The sequence below is a fragment of the Acinonyx jubatus genome, chromosome C1, assembly GCF_027475565.1.
Source record: "Acinonyx jubatus isolate Ajub_Pintada_27869175 chromosome C1, VMU_Ajub_asm_v1.0, whole genome shotgun sequence".
In the NCBI taxonomy this organism is placed as follows: Eukaryota; Metazoa; Chordata; class Mammalia; order Carnivora; family Felidae; genus Acinonyx; species Acinonyx jubatus.
In genome coordinates this window covers 124,502,725-124,516,527 of record NC_069381.1, presented here as the reverse complement: position 1 = coordinate 124,516,527, position 13,803 = coordinate 124,502,725, and the positions used below count along the sequence as shown (strand labels likewise).

Below are 13,803 nucleotides of genomic sequence, written 5' to 3'. Positions count from 1 at the left end.
TGAAGAGTGGAGACTCCACAGTAGAGTGACAAAGAAGAAAACTAAAAGAAAGGATTTCAGCTGCTGTTACCACTGAGAAGACCGTGGAATTTTAGTGTTGTCAAATGAATTGCTTGCTGAAACAAACAAAATACTCTTTAGAGGAATACAACAAAATCTAGTCTCTACATTTCATTCAAAATAATAAGCATAAAATTAAGAAATTGCTGGATATGTACACACACAAGACAAATTAAAAAAAAAAATGTGACCTATATTCAAGAGAATAAAGTCAACAGAAACCAACCCCAAGAAGGCCTAGATGTTGCAATTGGCTTTATACTACCTATAATAAATATGCTCCAGGACTAAAGGAAAATATTTTCAAAACAAATTTAGAGGTAAGGAACCTCAAAGAATTGAAAATTATGAAAAAAAACAAACAGAAACTCTAGACCTAAAAAGTACAATAAAGTGAAAAATACATCAAATGGGCTTAACAACAGAGACAGCAGAAGAAAGAGTAAATGAACTGAAAGATAAACCAAGAGAAATTATCTAGGAGAGGAAACAAAAAAAATGAGAACAGCAGAACCCCAGAGACCTGTGGAACAATATTAAGAGTTCAAATATAAGCATAACTTAAGTCACTGAAAAAGAGTAGAGAATGCGTCAGAAAAGTATTTGAAGAAATAATGGCTAAAACTTCCCTAGTTTGGTGAAAAAAAAAGTTACATATCCAATATTAACAAACCTAAGCAAGAAAAATGCAAAGAAAATACACCTAAGCACATAATAATTAAATGGCCTAAACTGGAAAACTAAAGAAAAAAGCTTGAAACCAGTCAGTGAGAAAAATGCCAAAATATAATAAATATGAATGACACCGAACTTCTAACCAGAACTATTGAGACAAGAAAATAGAACTACATCTTCTAAAAAAAATTTTTTTAATCTTTTATTTCTTTTTGAGGGAGAGATAGATAGAGCACAAACAGGAGAGGGGCAGAGTGAGAGGGAGACAGAATCTGAAGAAGGCTCCAGACTCTTGAGCTGTCAGCACAGAGTCCAACACAGGGCTTGAACTCGTGAAATCAGGAGATCATGACCTGAGCTGAAGTCAGGTGCTCAACCAACTGAGCCACCCAGGCACCCCAGAACTACATGTTTAAAGAACTGAAATGAATGAATGAATGAATGAATGAAAAATAAATAAATGACAAACCAGAATTCTTCAGCAAAACTATCCTTCAGAAACAATGTAAAATAAAAATATCTTCAAATAAAACAGAATTTGTAGAACCAAGAGTATGGCAATTCTTCAAAGAATTTAAAAAAGAATTATCATATGATCCATCAATTCCACGTCTGGGTACCTACCCAAAAGAACTGAAAGCAGAGACTTGAAAAGATATTTGTACAGCCACATTCACAGCAGCATTATTATTTAATTCATAATACCCAACACATGGATACATTATTCATAACAGTACTCATAATAACCAAAAAGTAGAAACAACCCAGTGTCCATCAACAGATGAATGAGTAGATTAACAAAATGTGGTATATACATACGATGGAATATGATTCCATCTTAAAAAGAAAACTGTGACACATTATACAACATGGATAAACCTTGAAGACATTATACTAAGTGAAACAAGCCAGACAGAAAAGGACAAATACTGTATGATCCTGCTTATATGCAATACCTACAGTACTCAATTCATAGAAACAGAAACAAAATAGTGATTATCAGGGGCTTAGAGGAGGCGAGAGGAAGTTACTGTTTAAGGAGAATGAAGTTCACAGATTGTTGGTGATGAAAACTTCAACAATGTCAAAGTACTTAACGCCACTGAGTTTTACACCTAATGATAAATCCTATATATATTTTACCATAATAAAAAAAAAATTAACACAATTTACCACATTCAGAAAACAAAAAGGAAAAACCACGATTATTTCAATAGATACAAAATAAGATTTCAATATATTAAACACTCATTCGTGATTTAAAAAAAAACCTTTCAGCAAACTAAGAATTTCCTCAAACTTATAAAGGACGCCTATGGAGAACGTATGATGTTCTTAATGCTGAAGCACTGAACATTTCCCCTCTACAATGGGAAGAAGGCAAGAATGTCCACTCTCAACAGCTCTATTCAACATGTTACTAAAATTCCTCATTTGGGGCACCTGGCTGGCTCAGTCAATAGAAACATGTGACTCTTGATCTCGGGGTCATGAATTCAAGGCCCAAACTGGGCACGGAGTTTACTTAAAAAAACAAAAAAGATTGCCCTAATGATACTGTGCATAACTGCATAACTGACAGAGATTACTGGCTATTTTAGTAAATAAATTAAAAAAAAAAAAAGATCTGGCTGGTGCAATAACAATAAAAACTAAAAGGTACATGGCACAAAAACAGACACTCAGATCAATGGAACAGAACAGAGAACCCAGAAATGGACCCACAAACATATGGCCAACTAATCTTTGACAAAGTAGGAAATAATATCTAATGGAATAAAGAGTCTCTTCAGCAAGTGGTGCTGGGAAAACTGGACAGCGACATGCAGAAAAATGAACCTGGACTACTTTCTTACACCATACACAAAAATAAACTTAAAATGGATAAAAGACCTAAATGTAAGACAGGAAGCCATCAAAATCCTCGAGGAGAAAACAGGCAAAAACCTCTTTGATTTTGGCTGCAGCAACTTCTTACTCAGCACATCTCCGGAGGCAAGGGAAACAAAAGCAAAACTGAACTATTGGGACCTCATCAAAATAAAAAGCTTCTGCACAGCAAAGGAAACAATCAGCAAAACTAAAAGGCAACTGACGGAATGGGAGAAGATACTTGCAAATGACATATCAGATGAAGGGTCAGAATCCAAACTCTATAAAGAAGTTATCAAACTCAACACCCAAAAAACAAGTAATGGGCAAAAGACATGAATAGACACTTCTCCAAAGAAGATATCCAGATGGCCAACCGACACACGAAAAAAATGTTCAACATCACTCATCATCAGGGAAATACAAATCAAAACCACAATGAGATACCACCTCACACCTGTCAGAATGGCTTACATTAACAACTCAGGCAACAACAGATGTTGGCGAGGATGCGGAGAGAAAGGATCTCTTTCGCACTGCTGGTGGGAATGCAAACTGGTGCAGCCACTCTGGAAAACAGTACGGAGGTTCCTCAAAAAATTAAAAATAGAACTACCTTATGACCCAGCAATTGCACTACTAGGTATTTATCCAAGGGATACAGGTATGCTGTTTCCAAGGGGCACATGCACCCCAATGTTTATAGCAGCATTATCAACAACAGCCTAAGTATGGAAAGAGCCCAAATGTCCATCGATGGATGAATGGATAAAGATGATGTGGTATACATATATACAATGGAGTATTACTCAGCAATCAAAAAGAATGAAATTTTGACATTCGCAACTATGTGGATGGAACTAGAGGGTATTATGCTAAGCAAAATTAGTCAGTCAGAGAAAGACAAATATCATATGACTTCACTCATATGACGACATTAAGACACAGAACAGATGAACACAAGGGAAGGGAAGCAAAAATAATATAAAAACAGGGAGGGTGACAAAACATAAGAGACTCTTAAATATGGAGAACAGAGTGTTACTGGAGGGGTTGAGGGACAGAGGATAGGCTAAATGGTTAAGGGACATTAAGAAATCTACTCCTGAAATCATTGTTGCACTATATACTAATTTGGATGTAAATTAAAAAAATAAAATTAAAAAAATTAAAAATATTAAATGCTTAGTGATGCAAAAAAAAAAAAAAACAACCAATATTGCATTCTACATTAACAAAATAAAATTTAAAATAAAAAAAAACGAAAAGGTATGAAACCTGTAAAAAAAGAAAAATATCCCTAATTGCAGGCAAGGTGATTATGAATGTAGAAAATGCAAAAGAATTAACAATAAGATTATGAATCTTTAGCCAGGTCTCAAGATACAAAGTCAACACACAACCTATAAATATAGAGAACAAACAGAATGGTTGCCAGAGGGGAGGTGGGTTGGCGGCTGGCCAAAATGGGTGAAGAGGAGTGAGAGACACTGGCTTCCAGTTATGGAATGAATAAGTCATGGGGAAAAAAAGCACAGCATAAGAAAAATAGTTGATGATACTGTAATAGTGCTATATGGTGACAAATGATATGTACACTTGTGAGCATCATAATGTAAAAAGTTGTCAAATCACTATGTTGTACACCTAAAACTAACATAACATTATGTGTTGGCTATACCCAAATAAAAAAAATTTTAAGTCAACACACAAAATGTTTTGTATGTCTACGTCCTAGCAACAAACAAATGAAAAATGAAACTAAAAAACAATTCCATTTACAACTACATACAACATAAAATACTTAATAATGTATTTTTAAAAAGATATGCAGGGCGCCTGGGTGGCTCAGTCCATTGAGTGTCCAACTCTTGATTTCAGCTCAAGTCATGAATTCATGGTTCATGGGATCAAGCCCTGCCTTGGGCTCTGTGCTGACAGCACAGAACCTGCTTGGGATCCTCTCTCTCGGCCCCTCCCCACCCCTCAAAAATAAATATTAAAAATAAAAAAAGATACATAAGACCTCCACCAAAAACCTTAAAACAGTGCTGAGAAAAATTAAAGACTTAAATAAATGGAAAGATGGGCCATGTTCAAGATTGTCAAAATGCCACTGCTCCCCAAAGTAGTCTAGAAATTGAACACAAATCCAATCAGTTCCAGCGTAATCATAATCCCTTTTACAGAAACTGTCAAGCTTACTCTAAAATTCATAATGGAAACATAACAGACCTAGAACAGAGAAAACAATATTGGGAAAACAATAAAAGCTAAAGAATTTACATTAACTTCAGGACTTACTGCAAAGCTATTCAGTAGTTCTCAACTGAGGGCAATGTTGCCTTTCGTGGGAACATGTGGCAATGTCTAGATGCATTTTTAGTTGCTATCCTTGGGAGAGTGCTAGACATCTAGTAGTTAGAGGCCAGGGATACTACTAAATATCCTGTACTACATGAGTCAGCCTCGTAACAATCTGGCCCAAAATTTTAATAATGCCAAGGTTGGGGAAACCCTAAACTACAGTATTCGAGACAATGTGGTACTGACATCAGAAGAAATAGATTAATGAAACAGAATACAGATTGCAGAAGATGACTCCCTATGTCAACAGTCTAACAAAGGTGACAAAGCAATTTAATGGAGAAAAGTGTTTTCAACAGAGAGTTCTAGAAGAGGATATCCATACGTAAACACTGAACCATGATTCCTCACTTCAAACCATATACAAATATTAGTTCAAGATGGATCATAGGCCTAAAGTTTAAAATGATAAAGCCTGTAGAAGGAAACATTAAAAAAGTATCTTCATGACCTAGCAAAACTATCTGAGAAAACACTTAACAAGCAGAATACACAAAAGAACTAAAAGACTCCTGCAACTCAATAAAAACTCATATGAATTTAAAACATGGACGGGGTGCCTGGGTGGCTCAGTCAGTTAAGCATCTGACTTTGGCTCGGGTCATGATCTCACAATACTTGAGTTTGAGCCGCACATCAGGCTCTGTGCTGACAGCTCAGAGCCTGGAGCCTGTTTTGGATTCTATGTCTCCAGCTCTCTCTGCCCCTCCCCCAATCACGATCTGTGTGTGTCTCTCTCTCTCAAAAATAAAAACAAACATGGACAAAATTTTGAACAGACATTTCATAAAGACAAATGACTAATAAGCACATGAAAGATAGTCAATACTAATACTCATCAAAGACATACAAATGAAAACCAGAATAAGAAATAAAAATTAATTCTACAAACTACATACCCACTAGAACTAAAATTTTTAAGAGTGGAAAACAAGCAACTAGTGAGAATGCAGTTACCCAAACTGATGTGTGTATTGCTGGTAGGGGGATAAAATGGTACAAAAAGCTTCAGCAGATTCTTTTAAAGTCAAGCATATACCTATATTATGACCCAGTAATTTCACTCCTGGGTATTTACCCAAGAGAAATAAAAACATACCATCTCCAAAGGCCTCATGCAAGAATGTTCTGCTTTATTCATAATAGCCAGTATGTCTGTCAACAAGTGAAACAAACTGTAGTATATTCATACAACAGAGTATTACTCAGCAATAAAAAGAAAAAATGGTGATTCACGCAATATTCTAGAATAATGTCAAAAAAAATGTAAAAAGGTCAGGCACAACAAATATATACCATACGATGCCATATATATACAAAATTCAAGACAGAGGCAAAAGTAGTCTACAATTTAAAAGAAAAAAGAGAACAGCAGATGCCTGGGGGACATGAGTGAGAAGCATGGGAATTAACTGGAAAGGGTCACTAGGGACCTTTCTGGTGTGACAGCAACGTTCAGTATCTTGAGTGAGAAGTGTTGTTACAAGGAAGTAAACGTTTGTCAAAATTAAGCAGTTTTGTGCAATATGTCGATTTTTATTTTTAAAACAAGTTAAAAAATCTAGTGGGGAGTAGGAGTTGATAGAGATACGACTGAAAGAAGAAAATGGCAGAACATTGTTGAAACTGAGTGATGGGCACATGGAGGTTAATCATACTATTTTTGTCTACTTTACAAGTGTTTGAAATTTTTCATAATTCAAGTTTTTTTTTTTTAAAAAGTATCTTTATTCCCCATCAGTGGAGGAAGACAATTAATCACTATCCCACCTGTGAATTAAAATCTCTTCAAGCACAGTTTAAACTTTCTTTTATATACTGAACAACCCGTCCTTTACATTTTCTTTAATCTTATTCATCATAGTTAATAGCTCACCTTGCAAGCTATTCATGTCTTCTCTATCTCATTTATTTACTACTATCTATAGGGAGAAAAGGGTTGAAGAGAGTTAACATTCCTTTAACTCCCACTACATGCCTGGCAGTATGCTACCCACTTTGAATATATTACCCAGTTTCTATCCCAAAACTGAATTCAACATCTAAAATTTTAATCTTATTTCTTTACTTATTTATTACTTCTCTCCCTCATCAGAATTCATGTTCAATGGCAACATGGATCTTGCCTTGTTCACTATTTCTTCAGATCTGGCACACAGGAGATACTCAGTAAATACGTGCAGATCAAAGAATTAAGGAATATAACATCAGAGCTCACAAATACTCAATTTAGCTCTCTTTTTGGTGGTGCAAATCATGGCCCACTCCAGTTATATCTACCTTGTTTTGCCCTTAATTTTGTCATCTATATCAATTGTTGTTATATATTTGTTTCAAGTGGAATAGGATAATCTGTTTGAAAACTTCATTTTCCCTTTATTCAAAAAATGTAATCCTAAAAATATTTTAATGTATTTATATTCAGCATATCTTTCAATGCTATGTAATTTTTTTAATGATGTGTGATTTCTATATGCAGTGTTACTTTTTCTGCTCTTATTTATATGAAAAAAGAAGAAAATGCTGATGCTCTGATAGTCTCAAATTCTGTTAACATCACCATAAGGCTTAAAAATACTCATGAATATTGAGAATTGAGAGTTCCTTACAGAGGGATAAATTGCAGTTAATAGACTTATAATAAAAATGATCATTTTTACTTCAAAAAAAATTTATCTAACAAAACAAAGCATCTACATAAGCCTAGAATCAAATTGTTAGTTCCTGTTAGTGAAAAAGAGAAAATCTAGGTTTGTCCTCAGAATACATTCTTCAGTAAATATTTGGGGCATGGTTTATCTCAGTAAGAATAAATATCTTAATATCCAGTAACATCTTAAAGTTCTACCTCAATTTTGAATAACTTCTTCATTCTTAAATATCCTCAAAACATCCACAGGGTTAAAAAGGGGGAGGGAGAGAGCAAATACTATTAATGGTACTGTAAAATACAAAAATTGAGTGAAATAGCTGCTAACAACAGCAAGTCAGTTAAGACCAAGATTTTTCCTCATTAGTTAAGCAAAATACTCTACCCAAGAAGTTGGTAATTGGTAATTGCAATGTTTCTCTGACTAGCCAAAAAAAAAAAAAAAAAAAAAAAAAAACCAAAAGAAAAAAAAAAACCTTTAAAAAAGATTTTCTAATACTCTAAGGGAGAGAAAGCAAAAGAGCAGTAAACATTAGAGGAAACAGAAATCACTCATAAAGAATGACATTGTACATATAAAATTTTATTTAAAAAGAGCTCACAAATGTCTTACATTGTTTTTTGCCACAGATTCAAATCCAAGTTCTTCCAGATGCCACTTTATGCTTATAGCTCATATATAACTTTAAAAAAACATTTAATTCAAATGTACCAAATGCAGCAAAGGGCTTAAAAATAGAAGTTTCAAAGTAAATACTCATTTAGAGACACCAGCAAATAAATCTGACCTTTTCAAGTGGCTTTCCCAAAGAGTTTCCAATCAGTTTCCAGTCATTTAAGACTTCTTCAATTTTGGAAATAAACCTAGTAATGAGAAAAAAACTTTCTAAATATGTAACAGTGCTTTTTTTCTTTTTTACTACTGTTATACAATTTCTTTAAAAAAAGTATTTTTTTAATTAATTTATTTAAGAGAGAGAGAGACAGAATGAGAATGAGTATTAATGGGCCCATTTATGGGCTCAGCACAGAGCCCAACGTGGAGCTCAATCTCACAAACCATGAGATCACGACCTGAGCCAAAATCAAAAGTCAGACACTCAACCAACTGAGCAACCAGGTATGCCAAAAAAGTATTTTTTAAATTTCAACATTTTTATCTGAGAAGGCTCAATAAGTTTAGTATTATTAGTCTAATTTATGGATATGGAATAAATGTGGAAATAATCCTCTGCAATCCAAGAATTCTTAAATTCTGGTTTTTTAATAAATTTCATTTATTTATTTAAGTAAACTTTACCCCCCAGTGTGGGACTCAACCTCACAACCCCAAGATCAAGAATCCCAAGCTCTACTGACCAAGCCAGCCAGGCATCCCAAATTTTAAAGTCCAATGTTTACCCAACAAAGGCAATCTGCTTCCATAAAATTTAAATTAAGAATTAATAAATCTCAGGGCGCCTGGGTGGCTCAATCGATTGAGCGTCCAATTCCTGATTTCAGCTCAGGTCATGATCCCAGGGTTGGGGGATTGAGCCCTGTGTCCAGCCCTGTACTAAGCATGAAGTCTGCTTGGGATGCTCTCTCTCTCCCCCTCTGTCCCTCCCTCCTTCTCATGCTTTCTCTCTAAAATAAAAAAATAAATAAAAAATAAAAAAGAGTAAGTCTCTATATTAGAATGTATATAATAAATTTGGAACAGAAGTAAAAACTGACAGGAGTGCCTGGGCGGCTCAGTCAGTTAAGTGCCTGACTCTCGATTTCCACTCAGGTCACAATCTCACAATTCAGGAGTTGGAGCCCCATGTTGCGCTCTGCACTGACATTGGCAGAGCCTGTTTAGGATTCTCTCTCTCCCCCTTTCTCTGCCCCGCCCCCTCTCAGGTGCGTGCACTCCCTGTCTCTCTCAAAATAAACATACATTTAAAAAAAAAAATGAAAGACTAAAAGGATACTACTAAAAATAACTATGAAACCAATGATCTTTTCCCTACCCTCAAAGTAACTAATCTATTTAAATTAACTTTTCCTTTGAAGATATTTAGGAAATGATTTGCCTACCTCTCCCCTCAAAAGAAAACATTTAGGAACTTTGCTCATTAAAATAAAACATGTTTTGGGGCACCAGGGTGGCTCAGTCTGTTAAGTGTCTGACTCTTGATTTTGGTTCATGTCACAATCTCACTGTTCAGGGAATCCAACTCAGCATCAGGCTCTGTGCTGACAGCACTGAGCCAACTTGGGATTCTCTCTCCATCTCTCATCCCGTTCCCCACTTGCATACTCTCTCTCTCTCAAAATAAATAAATTTTTAAAAAGTAAAACTTTAAAATGAAAAATAAATAAAACATGTTTTAAGGGACAGCTGGAAAGAAACAACAAGTAGATTTGTCAGCTTTAAGGAATAAATGACAGATTTTAATACTAATCACTATATAATCCTTAAATCTACTGATGAACCAGATCTATTAAAAAGAGAATGAATTCTGACTAGTAATATGCTCAATCAGCAAATTAAAAACTGTCAAATCTCAGTAGTACTGTTAAAAGACACTTTCAGAAGGCTTTTATTACTCCAAAAAGCTAACTTAAGTATGATGTAATCTAATAGCAAAATTGCTCCCCTGTAACACCTACGTCATATTACTAGAGTACTAGAGTTAATTCTAGTCAAAATATATTCAAAGCCATCAGGTTTTTTCCCTCAGTGATATTATCAGTTAATATTTACATTTGTTTTAAGACAGTAATGATAGTAATGATAAACCAGAGTTATTACAATTTAAATGAACCTTGTAATCAAGTCCTCTTTAAGATGAAAGGCAGTATTAATATACTGATTCACTTCTGGGCAGTTCAATCAAAAGGTTAATTATCAGTTTTGAAAATGCTCTAGAAAGAAGTTAACATGTTTACAAAAAAAGGAAATAAAAATTTTTATTGTATCCACATGTGAGCAAAAATTTGCAAGTAAAATGTACATTGTATTTATAAAGGAAAAAAAAAACTGGAAGCTACCTAATTGTCTAAGTGCACAAAAGTTGTAAATTAATGGTATATCCACTGAAATAGTATGCATCCATAAAAAATCAAGTTTGAAGACCATTTGAGGATATAAGAAAATGCTCATTTCATACATTAAGTGAAAAAATTGAAGCTATAGAAACAAGTATTAATATGTTTTGACACAGAATGCTTACAAAACACTCATAGATTAGAAGAAATTTTCTCAAAATATTAATAGTAGCTATCTCCTGGTGGTACAATTACAGGTTTCTTATATTTTTCTTTGTTATTCTACTATGAAGTATTATTTTAATAAATATTGTTTAAGATAATATTGCTTTCACAGTAAAAGGAACATACTAAAGTACTTATTTTATGAATTCTATCAGTTACTAGCTAAAAGAGAAAAATTGGGTTCTACTGAAGTATGGAGATTTGACCAAAAAATTGAATAACTTTACCCCTGAAAGCTCTCAAGACCTCAGCTGAAGGGTCTTTTCCTCTGACTCCTCATTCTGTTAGGTTCCTTTGTCACATGCTCTTGTAAAACCAGGTTTCTTTCCCTTCTCAGTTCTTATTTCAATTTTAATTACAGACTTATGTGTATCATTATTTGACTCATGTCTGTCTCCTTCATTAGACTGTATGTTAAGAGCAGGAATTGTCTATTTTTATTGATCACATCCCTATGCCCTGCACTGTATTTGATAAACTGGCACTCAATAAATATTTCTGCAAAGGATAAGTGATTAAAAAGTTAGGTGGTTTTTAAATTTTTTTTTTTAATGTTTGTTTATCTTTGAGAGAGAGAGAGAGAAAGAGACATAGTGCGAGCGGGTGAGGGCAAAGAGAGAGGGAGACACAGAATCCGAAGCAGACTCCAAGCTCTGATCAGGGTGCCTACACGTGGATCAGGGTGCCTAGGTGGCTCAGTTGATTAAGCATCTGACTTTGGCTCAGGCTATGATCTCGTGGTTCCTGGGTTCAAGCCTGGAATCAGGCTCTGTGCTGACAGCTCAGAGCCTAGGTCCTGCTTCAGATTCTGTATCTCTTTCCCTCTCTCCCTCTCCCCCCCCCCCCCGTCAAAATAAACAAATAAACCTTAAAAAAAGAATCCCAGGGGTAACCTAGGTAGTTCAGTCGCTTAAGGGTCCAACTTCAGCTCAGGTCATGATCTCATGGTTCAGGAGTTCGAGGCTCTGTCCAGCTCTGTGCAGACAGCTCTGAACCTGTAACCTGCTTGGGATTCTGTGTCTCCCTCTCTCTCTTCCCCTCCCCCTGCCTCTCTCTCAAAAATAAAATAAACATTAAAAAACTCAAAAAAAAAAAAAAAACCCACACAGATCAAAGGTTTTATTTTGTTCTTTTCCATTAATATTAAACATTCTGGACACAGAATATCTACCCAATACAGCCTTGCCAGTATGATTATGTCTAACTGACTTTTCTTTTGGGGGAGGCACCACAAATCAAACTATTATACCAGCAGGGATCTTTTATATTTTACTATGTCATCTAATGACATAACATGTACAAATTTCCTCTCCAACCAGAAAGATTACAAGATGTTCCAAGAAACTAAATATTGATCGGACACCCAGAAGGGTCTCTGTGATACCGACCAGAAAATTTCTCCATCTAAGCTATCACTCCTCCACAAAGCTGGGTTTCAACTAATTTCAATGATACCGTTGTATCATTTCTCTCAGCTGTTCAGAGAGGTCTGCTGAGCGTAGGAAGCCTGGGCACATGACCCACTGAAATGCAACAACTTGAACCGAAGGGTTCCAAAGCCATCTGCAGCCTGTCTTAAAAGATTATTCTAAAAGACCGGATGGAGATGGTGGGAAAGTAGCAGATGGACAACCACCAGCACTATGAAGGCCTCCTCCAGAAATGGATATGCGACGTACACAGAAGGAAAAAGCAGCTGCGAAGTTCACTGCTTATGATCACAAAATGCGCTAAACGGAAATGAAAACAGGAACGGACGTGGTAGCCACGGACATTGTTTCTGCGGGTGGGCAACAACCGTTCTAAGGAAAGTGCTCTCAGAGTAAACAAAACTTTTTCTGAAACCCGCATCTCAGGTGTTTGGCTGATGGGGGCGGGCCCGGGCTGTTCAGACGCAAGAGGCTTACTTACAGCTGCCTAGAAACCAGAGGAGACGCAGAGCTGGGGAATCGCGGATCTTACTTTTACCGCAGAATTAGTGTCACGTGTGGTCTATGTTGGGGAAGTGGCACGAAGACTCCGGGGCCCAAGGTACTGATAACCAAGGATACGACTCACTCACCTTTCCCATTCCGAGGCAGTGGTGAAGTCCGTGATCTCAAATACCTCGGACTCGGGCTACGAGAAAAGGAAGGAAAGAAAAACAGATTGAGCCCCGGGGCGCTGACACGGAAGAGAGAATTTACAGGCAGGAATAGAAAGAGAGCAAACACCTCACCTCACTGTCGGCCGCCATCTTGAGGAGCGCCGCGAAGGGCGCTAGGTATGCTGGGAAGAAGAGCAAGGCGTCTGGGGAAGGGGGGAAAGGAGGGCGGGGCCGGGCCTCGGCGCAGCACCGCCCCCTGGTAGTGAGTCCTGTTTCGAAGTCGTCAAAGGCTGCAATCATTTGATTAAACAAACAAAAAAGCTTTGAATTTGAAATATTCCTGTAAAGTAATGAATTCAGGAAAAGAACACAAGCAAAGAGGTAAGACAAGATCCTAGATTCCTGTGGATAAAATTATATTTAAAACTCCAGGGGCGCTTGGGTGGCTCAGTGAAGCGTCGAACTTCAGCTCAGGTCATGATTTCAGGTTAGTGAGTTTTGAGCCCTGCGTCGGGCTGTGTGCTGACAGCCCAGAGCCTGGAGCCTGCTTGGGATTCTGTCTTCCCCTCTCTCTCTGTCCTTCCCCTGCTCGTGCTCTCTCTCTCAAAAATAAATAAACATTAAAAAAAAAATTTTTTTTAAACCTCAACCATGTTGAATTGAATTTTTCATTAAACATCTGTTTATTGATTGCAAGGCTCAGAGCTAGGTGTTGTAATGTCCACCCTCCTCTACCTCCCTCAAAGAATTTACACAGTTTGGTTCAATCATGAGATAAAGTCGTGCTAGTTTTCTGGTTTCTGGGAAAAGCAACATACTGTTCAATGAATACTTCACTTTTTAAGCCATTGAG

At 36.3% G+C, this 13,803-nt stretch overlaps 2 protein-coding genes across 7 annotated transcripts in view; one reads left to right on the top strand and one right to left on the bottom strand.

Moving 5' to 3' along the window:
* RAB3GAP1 (RAB3 GTPase activating protein catalytic subunit 1) overlaps positions 1-13,170 on the bottom strand; it is a 151,467-nt gene extending 138,297 nt beyond the window's left edge. For 2 of the 6 annotated variants that reach the window (XM_053214965.1, XM_053214966.1), the window contains exons 1-2: positions 12,927-12,984; positions 8,413-8,488 (exon numbers count right to left, since the gene is read on the bottom strand). Coding sequence is in view for 3 of the 6 variants with exons in the window: in XM_015073021.3 (XP_014928507.1) it covers positions 8,413-8,488; positions 12,927-12,982; positions 13,083-13,100 (150 nt within the window). In the remaining 3 variants the exon portion in view is untranslated. Of the gene's footprint in view, positions 1-8,412; positions 8,489-12,926; positions 12,985-13,082 lie in introns of those variants that run through there. The other 4 variants (XM_015073024.3, XM_027055897.2, XM_015073021.3 and 1 more) reach the window with 3 other exon arrangements.
* Positions 12,590-13,803, top strand: part of MAP3K19 (mitogen-activated protein kinase kinase kinase 19) — a 72,125-nt gene continuing 70,911 nt past the window's right edge. Inside the window, exon 1 of the mRNA XM_053214940.1 lies at positions 12,590-13,331. The gene's annotated coding sequence lies outside the window, so the exon portion shown is untranslated. The remainder of the gene's footprint in view (positions 13,332-13,803) is intronic.